Below are 14,825 nucleotides of genomic sequence, written 5' to 3'. Positions count from 1 at the left end.
CTAAGTTACTACAGGAAAGCATTGTGGAGGGTTAGCAAAGGATAACGATGTTCAAGCATTATTACCTGACTCCCACTTGAATTAGATCATTAGAATCAGTTAACTGAAACACTTCTAGAGTCTTTAAAGGCCAGGGGCCACAATATAAAGCTGTCATTAAAATTTTAGAAGGCATACATAATATGGCACGATTTTTTATTTTTTTTATTTTGGTATCATTAATCTACAATTACATGAAGAACATTGTTTACTAGGCTCCCCCCTTCACCAAGTCCCCCCCACATACCCCTTCACAGTCACTGTCCATCTGCATAGTAAGATGCTGTAAAATCACTACTTGTCTTCTCTGTGTTGCACAGCCCTCCCCGTACCCCCCACGCACTATACATGCTAATCGTAATGCCCTTTCTTTTTCCCCACCCTTATCCCTCCCTTCCCACCCATCCTCCCCAGTCCCTTTCCCTTTGGTAACTATTAGTCCATTCTTGGGTTCTGTGATTCTGCTGCTGTTTTGTTCCTTCAGTTTTCCTTTGTTCTTATACTCCACATATGAGTGAAATCATTTGGTACTTGTCTTTCTCCTCCTGGTTTATTTCACTGAGCATAATACCCTCTAGCTCCATCCATGTTGTTGCAAATGGTAGGATCTGTTTTTTTCTTATGGCTGAGTAATATTCCATTGTGTATATGTACCACCTCTTCTTTATCCATTCATCTACTGATGGACACTTAGGTTGCTTCCATTTCTTGGCTATTGTAAATAGTGCTGCAATAAACATAGGGGTGCATCTGTCTTTTTCAAACTGGAGTGCTGCATTCTTTTTATTTATTTATTTTTATTTTGGTATCATTAATCTACAATTACAGAAAGAACATATGCTTACTAGGTTCCCCCCTTCACCAAGTCCCCCCCACATACCCCTTCACAGTCACTGTCCATCTGCGTAGTAAGATGCTGTAAAATCACTACTTGTCTTCTCTGTGTTGCGCAGCCCTACCTGTGTCCCCCACGCACTATACATGCTAATCGTAATGCCCTCTTTGAAGTGCTGCATTCTTAGGGTAAATTCCTAGAAGTGGAATTCCTGGCTCAAATGGTATTTCTATTTTGAGCATTCTGAGGAACCTCCATACTGTTTTCCATAATTATGGTTGAACTAATTTACATTCCCACCAGCAGTGTAGCAGGGTTCCCCTTTCTCCACAACCTCGAATATGGCATGATTTTTAAGCACACAAATTAAGAGCAATAACAGTCTAAGTATAAATATTTGCAGTGATAATGGATAATCAAGTCATCTCCATAAAATGTTACTATGGGACAAATGTAAAGACTTAAAATGAGGCTATATTTAACATCATCTTCTAGAAGGGATAGTGTTCCAGTTTAAATGGACAACTAGCCTATTATCTATTAACAGGAAAATTCCACACATCGTCATAAACACTACAGAGGCCTAACAGGAGAGGGTGTGGGCTCTGGGGGCGAACTCCTCGGTTTCAAATCCTATCCCAGCACAGCTCGGGGCCCTACACTCCTCATTTACAAAATGAGGGAAATAACAGTTCTTAATGATCTTATAGGAGTAAATGCATTAATATGGGGAAGTACTTTTATTGGTGCTGAGCACGTAGGAAACAATATTAGCTATTGTTACCATTATGAGTGCTTCCTTTTGCAGTGAAAAAGAAACACTTTCATCATATAAACATAATTTCCTCCAATAACCTGAAGTTCGTAAGATTTCTTTAAAGGCAAAGAAGACACGTAGAATACAGACATAGAATGAAGGCGATTAGACTCAGTGGCGCCTGTGTTAACCACGGAGCATCATGCTCATTCCATTACATTCAGGCAGACAGCACTGGACTAACCAACACCCTCTCTGGCATGACAAACTACGTTATTTATACTGTGCTTGACTTCTCTTTAATAACTGGTTAACAGATGATTCTGTGACAAGCTTAAGGTAGGATTTCAGTGAACTCTCTTTAGGCTGATGAATGCTGGCATGAACAGTGAAAGCTGACAAGGGCAATGATCAAACTCAGTAGAAACGCGTCCCTATGGGTCTCACCTCGAGCAGGGAGGCACTGAGATGACTGATCAGCCCACATCGTGTGCGTTAGCTCTGTATGTGTGGACACACTGCAGCTGCCCTGAAGTTATTAGGTATGGAAGGAAGAGGTCGACACTGGAAAATGGGACATTTCAAAGAACAGATCTGGTTTTTGGCAGTTAAGGTAAACATGGATAACCTGGAATTGTGGAGGTAATGGAAAGAGGTCCTGGGAGAGCTAAGAAAAATTAAACCATACACACTTAACTTTTACATGAACTTTCAAATCTTCGTTCATTTCCCCTCCTCTATTTAGGAAAATCTCACTCATGATTCTAATCCAACTTAGCAATCACCCACTCTAAACCTTTCATAACACCACCAATTTGATAAACCCACAGTGCCACATTGTCTGACCTACAACTCATTCACCCCTACTTTAGGGAAGGCGTTACGAAGCAGTGATAAGAACCAGGTTTTAGAACCAAACTTCCCGGTTCGAACCCTGCCTCTACCAGGGGCTGATTTTGCATTCTCAAACAAGTCCCTTCCCCGCCCTGTGCCTGTTTCCACATCTGTGAAATGGAGTAATAACACCCAACTTTGTGGAATTTAACACTTTCCCCCCGCACACATTTTATTTCAGACATTGGGGTACACTTAACAATTTACATGAAAATGATGCCTTATAGGTCCTGTGGATTCAATGAACTATAGTATGATGAGTAGAACTGTTCTGAGGATCAAATGAGTAAGTATATGTAAGGCAGCAAACAAAAACATTTTTTGATGTACTTACAATTAAACTAGCTACTTCCATCTGTTTCCCCACTATACTGCAAGTTTCTTGAGGGCAAAGCTGACAACTTCCATGAGGAGAGAGACTGGACCATCTCATGTAGCTCTACCCACTCCCAGCAACTGGAGTGTTTGTATAAAGAAGCCACTTAGACATTTGTCATGTTTATCTTGGTGTCATCTGTAGGACAGAGCTTATTACTCTGAACCCAGGACATGGTTAAAGAAAAAGGATTTGTCTAGCACTCCTGTCACATGCACTATCTCCTAAGAGCCGAGAAATAATCCGAAGGCAAGCAAACCGTTTACATCATTAGAAATGCGGACACTGCATCTGAGTGGTGAGCGCCAACGCCTTACAGCTCTAAGAACGAGACCTTTAAGCCCAGTGCCTCGCCTACATTAGGTGCTCATGAGGACTAAGCTACCTATGCATTTCTTACCGAACTGAAGTACAGTAACAGCCAGTAACACTATAACCTATTTATTATACTATTAAATCTAACTTTTCCCATTACATACAAATGTCATTAATGGTGACAAAGATGACAAACGTCGGCACAAACCACGGAACGGCAGGCCTCTGTATCAGGGCTATCTCTGGCCCTTGGCCTCCAAACTTTGTATGGGCTCCCAGATCACATCTTCACATTTTTTTTAAAGCTAACATGTACCTGGTGTAATCCAATTTTGTATAAAAAATGTTTTCTCCAACTCCCCTTCTTTCATTATGCCAAGATCTCTTGTTTATCCTCTTAGACTCAGACTGAACCATTACCTCCTGTGAAGGTTCTGTCTGGATCTCTGCTTCTCACATGCCCTAGAAAGAAGTAAATACTCAACTTCTGTGCTTCTGTATTAGCTGACCGTATCTCCTTTGAGCTCTAAGTTATATTCTATTGTTTATTTTTTTCCCTCCTCATCTTTGACTTCTACCAACTAAACTGAACTACTAAGGTACAGAGACACTCTGTCTTATTTCTTTATTTCCAGTGCAGATCTTAGATCTGGTCCTTAGTAGTTGCTGTGAAATTTGGAAAACTGAGATGGGAACAAGATCCTTGGATACTAGAAAACCTTTAATCATCTATTCCAACACTGCGGTTGTTCACTAGAATCACTCTGCTTGCTGAGACAAGCATGTTTTCTATTAATAACAGCCAAACTTCTTGATTTGTAACATCACTGTCCTCTGGCACAGACTTGCCTATATGGTTGTACAGGAGAGAAAGACCCCCATTAGGTCAAATCTTCAAGGATGGTGCCTGGGTACCTATGTGTTTTTTTTTTAAGCCCTACAGCTGACTCCTTCAGTGATAAACCATATAAAGTGAGAAATGAATATCAAGATTTGTCACCAAGCCTTTTCTATTAAGTGCCACGTAAGTATTTTAGACTTTGCTAGCTACATACTATTGGTTGTTTTTTACAAATCTTTTTAAAATGCAAAAGCCATTCTCAGCCTCCAGGCTATACAAAAACAGCCCAGTTTGCCAACTCCTGATCTGGATCATGAATCACTGGAGATACAAAGGTAAAAGACAGGAACCAGATAAAGCAATCATTAGGACAAACCCTCAAAAGTTTATTCATTTGTGGCAATAGCTTTTAGTTTTAAGTTTTTATAAGCAGAAGTGAATATACACTCATATTGAGCTACTGCTTAAAATCAAAGCTGGATCTACCTCGGCAGTTCTGTATGGCGAACTCTGAAGAAAGAAGTATGAGAATAGCAGCTCTGGAAATAGTAATACAATGAATGCACTTAAAAATCGTTATTCATAATATCCTTAAAGTACAAAAATGAGGATATATCATCCTCTCTCGTGGAGTCAAGACTAAATAAGGTGTAAGATGTGAAAGCAGATGACACACAGCAGATTTTCGGTAGTTTCCCCCTTGTATGTACCAATAAATTCTTCTTGAACAACCGGTAATTCTCCCCAGGTAGACTATGTCTGCAAGACAGAAGCCATGTCTCTCTTTTTACGCACTCAGCAGAATACTCAGGGAGAGGAAGACAATCATTCTGAATGAACAAGAATGATGAATCTATCACCAAAGGTTGCGTAATCCACACACCGCCCAAGCCACGGATTCTCCAGTGTAGTTCCGTGTATGCTGCTCTAGCTCGCCTCACTGCCTTGCTCCAGACACAGCGCCTAATCACACTCTGTACCCTGGGCTTTTCCGCTCCCCATCTTTTCTGCTCGCAAGGTCAATTTCAATGGGTACTTCCATTTCTCCCCAAAGCTTTCCCTTATCCACAGATAGGGAGATTTCCTTTTGAAAGCCTGTAATATTAAGTATCACTCAAATGGTCTCTGGGTATAAAATAACTTCTGTAACCCCAACAGCACTTAACACACTCCCGACTTATTGAACTGGGCAATCGACAAGTGATTATATTAGAAGCAAGTACTGGCTGCCTATCAGTCTCTCTTAAAATATTCTGAGAATGTTAGTAATTATAGAAAACACACCATGTGGCATTATAAAGGAAAAATGTTGGAGGTACTCAGGAGAGTTAAACCTTTATTATTTAACCAAGTGCCAAGACTTCAGTCTTTCAGCAAAATGGGAAATGAGGTGGTAACTAAAAAAAAGAATAAAGAAAAAGCTAGTTTCAAAATTGTTATGGGATTTATTTTTAAGATTCTGGCTTGCCATTTTTGAATATACTGTGATTCAATTAGGACCATTCTGTATTTAAGGTATTTTTAATGTGCTAAAGGGAAACAGATAAAAATTGATGGCTGCCATTAATTTCAGAGAGTATAATATACTGTAATCCAAATTTTAACAAGATTAATATAAATTTTTTAAGATTTGAAGGGACTCTTCCATGTCTCTGATAACCGTGAAGGTATAAATCAGAGGAATGACACAAGCACTTTTTGAAGGAAGGCAAAAAAAATTCCTGGGAGAAAAGGCTTACCTATGGCTTATAGGCAGCAGGGCTCTTGAAGAAGGCTCTCCAAAAAAGACGCCTGTCACAGAGCCAGAATCCTGTCCTCACAGCGGAAAGGTACTGGGTGAACAGATGAACAAAATTAATATTAGCTTAAAACACACTATTCTTTTAACAACTTGGCTGAGAAAACTCAAGAAAGCCAAGAGGAAAGAATGTGCAGGTCTCATTATATACGCCACAGAAGATTGTAAGGGCAAATTTAAGTCTAAGTAGATTCCATTACAGTGATCAACTTTGCCTTCCAACAATAGGTTTCAATAGCTAATCAGGTTTTGAGATTCCTCTGATCAAATTATGAGTTGGAGGAATACTTATTTTTTAAAACACAATTAAGGATGAACAAAACTTTCACATTTACACTCACACCACTACCAAATAATTTCCTCAGTGGTCCAATATAAATAAGTAAGTTTATCATAACCTGTAATGGTAAGTTTCTCTGATCTGGCAAACAGCGTAGGATGGCTTACTCAACATCCTACTTTTTCTTCACCTTCCTTCCGTAGAGGCAGGAAAGCTAAAACCTCCATCTCACAGCTTCCCTTGCCGCTAGAGGTGGCCAGGTAATAAAGTACATGGAGACCTCTCCTAAAAGGCACCCCTTCTAGGAGAAAAAAAGCCAAACCACCACCAGAACAAAGCCCCTTGCTCTTCCCTATGGGGAACAGGGAAACAATGCCCATAGGTACAACAACCATCTTGTGATCATGAGATTAAATGCCACATATAAAGATGATGGCTCAGGAAGAAAGATGGTAACCAAACTCTCAACACCTTTCTTGAGCTGCTACACTGGCCCAGAATTCCCTGTCTGTGAACTTCCTGTCATGATAGAAGTTAACTCCTGTTTTGGACATTCTGAGTAAGGTTTTTAAGTATTCACAGCTGAAGACAGTCCTGATACATATGGGAACACTCAGGCAACTGTCAATACAAAGTAAAAAAACACTGTTCATCTTATACTTTTCTAGGGATAAGTGCTATAAAAACACAGGGAAACAAAAATTGAAAAAGTATAGGATAAAATCAAAAAAAGAAATTTAAGCTTTAAAGGGTCTAAAAGTATCAGAATTGTTTTCTGTCATGTGGTAAACTGCTTCTCCTTTCTCTGTACTCCCCAGGAATTCTCTGTGCTCGAGGCGTAACTCCTGGGGTGAATGTCATGGCTAAGCTTGGTTAATCTCTCCAGTTCATTTTAGCAATTCCAATTTTAGATGTTAACCCAATATGGGAACCAGTTATTTTCAGAATACGTCTATAGAAAATAACTGAACCTACCATTTCCTCTTCTCTCACTTTTATGGACACTCCACCTACCATTTTCCTCCTGGTTCTGAACCTTCCTTCTACTCCCCTAGGTAAGGACAAGTCCAGGAGCCACAATGCTGAAGTTTAAACCAGTTCTTTCATGAAGATATTACCACCCAAGTCACTGTCAGAAGGAGCCCCTTCTCACTTAATTCTAAAGAAAAGAAGGATTAAGAGCTGCTGTGAGCCGCTTACTTCAGGTCACAGAAACAGAGGGACAAACACGGAGACCCTCCAACAAGCTGTCTCGGCAATCACTGGCCGACATGCCAACGGTGACATATTTTCTTATAAAAGACTTTTTAAGAAACATCAATTCTGTTCTAATTATGTAGTTTTCAATGTCAATACATTTAAGAAATAAATTTACTTATAAATTAAGTATACTCTTCTACACAGTTAAATATATGAAAATTAGCAGGTGAATAGTATTTGACCTCACATGGCCAATGGACAACTAACTTGACCTGTATTTCTGCTGCAGTTAAGATTTCTGATTGCAGTAATACAGAGCCCTCAGTGTACAGAGAAAACAAGAAATGTTAAAATTAATCTACCCAAGTTTATAGTGACATACTCTAAGAATCTAAAACAAAACAAGAGGCTGATGATCTTAATGATCTTTTATTTATGAAGGAAAAATTTATTCCAGGAAATAAACAGAATAAATAATACCAACTTAGCAATTTTCTTTGAAAGAAATTCCATCTACAGGCAATCTACAACTTTTCCAATCAACCTGCAACTCTCCTTTATGACCTCTTAAAAAAGAGGTTCTCTCACAGTATGACAAAAATACTTCTTTCATGAAGTTCCTAACAAGAGTGCCACTTAACCAAGTCTTCAAAACAATGGAAGAATAAGGAAAAACAAAGTTACCATAGAAATACTGTTCTTCCTGCTAGCACTTACCTTTCAGAAGCAATTAGGGCCTTTCGTAGAAGTGGAATCATGAGTAAAGGTTTGAGGAAGTTAACACTAAGTTTTGAAGCATCTTTAGAGCAACAAAGAACACCTGTGCTGCTGGAGGGGCACTTAGTGGGGGGCAGGGCGGAAGCTTTCTCAGGGCAGATTTCACTGGATTGCACTTTATTCTAAGTCTTATCAGTACCAAACCAAGCAGAAAAACTGGCAGAAAACAGAGCATTATGATATAGCTTTTATATTGTGTGACATTATATACTCAATGTGCTTTTAAAAGCATTTTTGTTTTCTTTTTTCCCTCCATGGATTTCACCATTTGATCTGGGTTTGCTTGTGGCCCTGTAGAAGAAAGGCTTTGATTTACAGTGGGATTATTCCACTTGTTACCATGACCTATGAACCAATATGGTTATACATCAGGGTCATCTATATTCGCAGACCTCAGCTAACTATTTAGAACAATGGGACAACAATCTGGAAAGCAAGTAAGCAAATGAATATGAAATACCTTTAACCTTTTAACCTGCAACTTAGTATGACAGGAAGAATGGATTTAGAAATGTGACATATGATAAAAGGTCACGTTAACACTAATAGTAAAAGCAACAGCTAATACTACATAGTGCCTGGGCACTGCCCTCAACAATCATTTAACACAATCCTTTGAAGCTGATAGCATTATTACCCCCCATTTTACAGACAGGGAGCTTAGGTATAGACAATTTATAAGTAACTTGCCCAAAATCAAACAATGATAAAGATACAGCTGAGATATGAATCCCTGATAGTTTCCAAAGTCCATGCTCATAATCACATTGCCTCTATGACAAAATTTGTGTTTATCCTCTATGACAACTTTTCATGCTTTAACTCTGCCTTTAAAAAGACTTTAGGAAGCATAGTGAATACACTTAGCAGATAACCGAAAATTTCTTGAATAAGAATACTATTATTGCAAAATTGCCAATAATGTATATTCACATATAAACAACATGTCTTTCTCCCCAATGTCCTTAAAATCTATTCCATAAAAACCTTAGTATTCAGATTACTCATCTTCCATTATACCAAAAATGTATTGATATTTATGAAACACATGCTAGATCTGTAATACTCCATAATCATGAAGCATTTCACAATTAGCTATACAAAACTCTATAAAATTTGACATTAAAATAATTGTGGATTTTAAATCCCGAAAGACAGATGTATACAAAATACACACACATGTGAAATCAGAGTTCACGACATCTTTATTCCTTCTAATGCAGGGGTTATCAACTGATGGTGATTTTGCACCCCGGGGCGACATTTGGCAATTTGGAGACACGTTTGGTTTTCACAACAGGAGACAGTGGATGTGTGCTACTTGCATCTAGTGGGCACTCTACGAAGCTCAAGATGGCCCTTCACAATGAGGAATCATCTTGCCCCAAACCTCAGGCCACATTAATCAAGTTCCTAAATAAGACAGGGGAGGTGAGCCAATTTACAAAGCAAGTTCTGACCACTGAAGGGGTCACCAAAACACTGTTGACATAGGAAATCATCTCCTTGTACCACTTTGCTTTATCTCCTTGACTAAAGACACACATCAAAGAGAGGACAAAATTAACCCTTTAAATGGTTTGGCAAACTTCTCCTCTTCCTGAAGTTTCACTTTGGAAACTAAATATTCTCAACATTTTACAAATACTCCCAAGTTAAAGAAAATGGCATGATTTCCTAAGTGATAAAATACTTGCCCACCAATCAAATAAACTTCAAGTGCTGTTATTCTCATTAATAATCCTCAAGTTGAGAAAACATGATGGCACTTAAATGCTTGCTTTTTGTATAAAACAGGATAAACTAGTTCAAGTCAGTGATAAAATATGAATACACAATGCAAAAATGCAAAGAAAAAAAAATCTGCTCCTTTGTGTTCCCACTCAGGACGTGCACCCCTCCTCCTGTCCTCTCGTGTCCCACTTACCTACTCTAGTCTGCAAGGTCCGGGTCAAATCCGCTCCACACCAACCTCAGTCTTTTCCAACTCCTACACTCTGGCATGGCAATACAACTAAAAGCGACTTAAGGGAAAGAAAGGATTATACTTAACTATTTCTCTGTCTCTGGAATTAAAAGCAACCAATATGGTACTGAGAGTTCCTGGAACTGTTTTCTGGCCATAACTATTATATAGCAGGATATTTAACTCTTGCCATACAAACAACTGAGGAAAAACTCAACATTTTACCTCCTCTTCACTCTCTTTATCTTCATCATCTGAAGACTCCTCCTTGTTTCTCTTCTCATCTTCATCACTGCTAGACTCATCTGACAGGATCTCGGGACATCTGGCTCGCTTAGCTTTCCTGGCCATTCCAGAACTATTCCGTTCCTTTTTGTTGCCTTTGCTAGAAGACTTTTTCGATTTTGGCAATGGCTGCATAAAACACAGATAACACCAGTGAGGTAATATACTTCCAAGTCAACCAATTACTTCTGATATACACTCAATTAATAAAATTTCCAAGCTTAGCAGTTTTACAGAGAATAATTCATCTTTAATATGTGAAGTTCATTTTTAGTCTGTGTTACCAATAACCATTCACTCTTAACATGCAGGCATTCTTAACATTCTACAAATGTTGAAAGAAGTACATACTCTGTGTTCTGACATGGAACCAGAAGCCCAACTATATTATACTCTGTAGCAAACTCAGATAGTTGTTCACACCTTACCAAGATAGGACTTTGAGTGAGACTTGTAGTTCACCTCACTACTTAGAGGACTGGGCAGGACCATCCATGAAGGAAATAAAACCCTACTTTACACAACCTGAATTTATGAACTACACAGTTTATATTCCTATTACCTCTGGGTTCTACTTTCAATAATGCCAGGACTATATTCTCACTGATGATTCTAAATATGCAATTAGTGCTGAGGATGTTAATTATGAAACTAATTAAGAACCACAAAACAAGTGTACTGCTATTCCTCTGATATTCAATTAAACCATGCATATTTAAAAAGCAGCATTGCTCAAATGAGGAAAATGATTTGATTGTATGACCCAGCATAAATGCCTTCTTACGGGAGTGTTTGCTAACTTCTGAAATTGAAAACCATAATATAGTTCTATGACAGCTTGCATAAAGGATCTGAAAAGATAATATACTAAGGAAATAAAATTCCTGATTTCTGAAATCATGGGTATCTTCTGTTTTTATTTTTGTCCATGCTATTTTACTCTCAGCAGTAAGCAGGAACATTAAGGAAAGTTCCATAATATAATTTTAAGATACACAACTGTATAAATGTTAGTGCTCATTTTTCATTAAACTAGCAGAGCCACAGGTCCCTTCTCCCAGGAACTTCCAGTCATCAGGGTGACTGTCGCCTGCACAAAAAACTAAGCAGAAGTGGCTGCTTTGTGAAGTGGTGCTCGCAGGCTGTCTGCAGTCCACAGGAGCCCCTAGCCTGCCCAGGCTCCCCGACTTCTGAAGGGCCAATTGAGACCACTCCAGAAGACCAAAGATATTTCTCAGAGGGGCCGTGTACAAGAAACGTCCTGGAATGTGTAGATACCCTTGTTATGTGAATTACTACCATTACCAGGAACCAAATCCATTTGGTAAAATCCACTGACTATTATAGAGAAGAAAAAGTTAGTATTAAATTTTTATAGTGTCTTACTTAAATTACACAAGTGTATGGAAGCCCAGAAAAGAGTGTGAGATCAATACTATCAGATTACAGCGTAACATTATGGAATCAGATATGAAAAACAGATTTAAGAGTTAGCTTCCTTAAGAAAGGATAAGACAGTGGTTCTCAAAGTGTGGTTCATGAGGTTTCATGAGACCTTCACAGAAACCTATAAAGTCAAAATTATTTTTGTAACACCAAGGCATTATTTATTTGCTCTTCTCACTGTGCTGGAACATGCAATGCTTGTGCACAAGCAAAGGCTGAGTGGAACGGTTGGCCCCTCACTGTGCTGGCAGTCATACTGCACAACCACTCACGAGCGGGAGGTCGGTGCTTCATTTGAATACTGATGAAGCTGTATTAATTGTATTAACTCTCGACCTCTAAATACATGTCTTTAAAATGTCTGTGTAACAAAACGGGAGGTATATATAGAGTACTTTGGCTGTATATTGAAGTTCACTGGCTTTCTCAAGGAAAATCACTTGCGTAATTGAGTTGTGAACTAAGCTAGCTACTTTTTTACGGAATACTGGTTTTAAAAGGTAATTGAAAAACTATGCCTATACAGACATACGTATTTAACGGACATGTTCTCAAAAATGAACCTGAAAGCCTGTCACTTCAAGAAAAACAATTGACAGTATTTATTGTCAACGGTAAACTTCAAGTGAAAATTAGAATTTTGGAAAATTCACCTCTATGCACTTGACAGTCTCCCAACACTGAGATTTTTTTATTTATGAGATGGTGGTTATATTAACAAATATGACTTCCTGACGTTGTTCAATGAAATGTACCAACATTTGGAAAATCTGTGTAATTCAGGGAACCAATTATTTCCCAAATGGTGAATGCATATTATAAAATCATACATAGATAAAAAGTTCAAGTTCACTGCCATGGTTTCACATAACACATTACAACTAACCTTTAAGAAACTACTACTGTGGAGTTTTGGTGGTTTATCAGAGGAGAATATCCACATTTATTTGACAGGGTTTTCCAAATATTCCTTTTTTTCCAGCTATATACCTGTGTGAGGCTGGATTTTCTCCATATACGTCAAGCAAAACAATACATTGCAAAAGACTGAAATGCAAAAGCCAATGAGAATAGAGCCATTTTCTCTTTAAGCCACACATAAACAAATTTGCAAAAACAAAGTACCATTCTTCTATTTTTTGTGAAAGTATAATTATTTTTCATTCACAAAACATTACTTCTGCTAACATGTAGTGGGCTGTTAGTTTAGAATTTTTCAGTTTAATTTAGAATACAATAAATATCAAAATAACCCACATAAACAAAAGCTCTTAGGATCTTCACTAATTTTTAAGCGGGCAATGGGGTCCTGAAACCAACACATTTGAAAATCACTGAGGAAAAAATGAGTAGCAACACATTCCTTATATTTAGTTAACTGTTAACTTAGTATGTACTAACTATATACTTAATGTGTGTAACTATATACTTAGTAACCTTAACTTAGTTAACTGTTTCTGGGGAAACAGTGTTCAACTTGTCACTTGAAATTCTAAAGTAGAGGACGGCCTTTAGTAAAAGTTTAGAAAAACAGGTAATTTCTCATCTTTAGTAGGCCAGTCCAAAACATCAAGAGAACCACCATATACCCCTTGACGTAAACATCGCTCATCTGTCCCTGCCCAGCTAAGGGTAAACAGGACCAGGAGCACAGAAACAAAGCCTCAGGGCTGGTTTCCCGTCTCTCGTCTTTACGCCTTCTCCCCTCACCACCTGTTCCTTTTGAGCCCTTAGGCCCCCTGGATCTCTTCCAAATTTCTTTGCTATCAAAATGAGCAAGAAAATGAAAATACTTAATGACAGACTTAAACTGAAAATGAAAGATCATGTAACACTTCAATAGACGTTTTAAGTCAGTGATATTATTTGCTATTGCTAAACAATTAGGGCAAACCTAATCCACATTTTAGGAAGACTGGGAGAAATTGTAAGGCCCTTTTACCTCCCTGTCCTGTTCCTGGGCTCTGCTGAGGATTCTGGAAACCTAATCCAAGAAACTGGTAAGCATTAGCTTTCCTAAAGTCGTGCGTCATAACCTTATTCCAGTACCTAGAAAACCCCCAGTTCTAACACCCCCATCTGGACTTTCCTGTTTACAGGTTGCACATCCTCCCCCACCAGCCCATCACCTCATCCTCAACTCAACCTGTTTCTTTTCCTAGTGTCTTCTAGATACATAATCCTGGATAATTAGTTTGTATTTCTATCCCATATGACATCAATTTAGCCAATAACTATTTTTATCTTATACACATTACATCTGATAACAAAGAACATATCCACGTTTTTCTTGTTGCTTCTATGTGAAACTGTTGTAGATGTCAATGGAAGGTGTATTCTTTGGCTGTAGAAGATACTTTTGAATGTTGACAGCAATACTGCTCACTAACTGAATTGTTCCATAAAAGAGAAAGTAAGCAGAGACTATAAATAATTGATGTTACTGAAATAGTAAAAACTGGTCTTTACTTTGCCAGAAGGCTTTGGATGCATTAAGAAATTCAAAATCCTCTTCACTAGTTCACTATTTACACCCGATCTCTCCAAATCAAGAACCTCGCAGATGCTCTTTAACATGGCATTTCTAAATCTGAAACAGAAAATGGAAGAAACTAGGGTGATTATGTAGGAACGTTTATAAACATTATCCACAAGGAAGACAACAGCTAAGCAAACTGGCTCAGCTACAAACATTAAAAGAGCAGCCAACCTCCTCCATCTTAGAAGTGCTTCTAATAAACTTGACTCGTGTACAAAGTACAACCCGACATGATTATTAGTAAACTGAAAACACCACTTAAGTTTTAAAGGCAATAAGAGAATAAACCAAGTTAATTACTAGAAAACAGTGTGAAAAATTTTCAATATTATAAAATTCATGGACTGGGTAATTCTTCTGGCTGGTGATTAAATATTACATTTTCCCCTTAGCATTCCTATTATGACAATGTTTCAGCGAAGGAATAGGTAATCATCTTTATAATTTAGAGTACTTAAACTAGTGGGGATTTAATAA

At 38.1% G+C, this 14,825-nt stretch overlaps 2 protein-coding genes and 1 long non-coding RNA gene across 8 annotated transcripts in view; 1 reads left to right on the top strand and 2 right to left on the bottom strand.

The window, feature by feature from the left end:
- Positions 1-7,877, top strand: part of KDM1B (lysine demethylase 1B) — a 61,004-nt gene extending 53,127 nt beyond the window's left edge. Inside the window, exon 22 of the mRNA XM_057493978.1 lies at positions 7,191-7,877. Within this exon, the coding sequence (XP_057349961.1) occupies positions 7,191-7,228 (38 nt within the window). The 3' untranslated portion in view covers positions 7,229-7,877. The remainder of the gene's footprint in view (positions 1-7,190) is intronic.
- The window catches only part of DEK (DEK proto-oncogene), a 28,496-nt gene that overhangs the window by 6,817 nt on the left and 6,854 nt on the right, over positions 1-14,825 (bottom strand). For all 6 annotated transcript variants that reach the window (XM_036911735.2, XM_036911732.2, XM_036911733.2 and 3 more), the window contains 2 exons: positions 14,279-14,399; positions 10,304-10,492 (listed from right to left, as the gene is read on the bottom strand). In XM_036911735.2, the coding sequence (XP_036767630.1) occupies positions 10,304-10,492; positions 14,279-14,399 (310 nt within the window). The remainder of the gene's footprint in view (positions 1-10,303; positions 10,493-14,278; positions 14,400-14,825) is intronic.
- LOC130681298 (uncharacterized) lies at positions 9,300-10,297 on the bottom strand. Its single transcript, XR_008994340.1, has 2 exons — positions 10,040-10,297; positions 9,300-9,525 (listed from the first exon to the last, which is right to left on the bottom strand). It is a non-coding gene; the product is annotated as an uncharacterized LOC130681298 (long non-coding RNA).

This window comes from Manis pentadactyla, chromosome 16 (assembly GCF_030020395.1).
Source record: "Manis pentadactyla isolate mManPen7 chromosome 16, mManPen7.hap1, whole genome shotgun sequence".
NCBI classification, from domain to species: domain Eukaryota; kingdom Metazoa; phylum Chordata; class Mammalia; order Pholidota; family Manidae; genus Manis; species Manis pentadactyla.
Note: the sequence above shows the minus strand (reverse complement) of the source record. Positions and strands in the feature narration are given on the sequence as shown.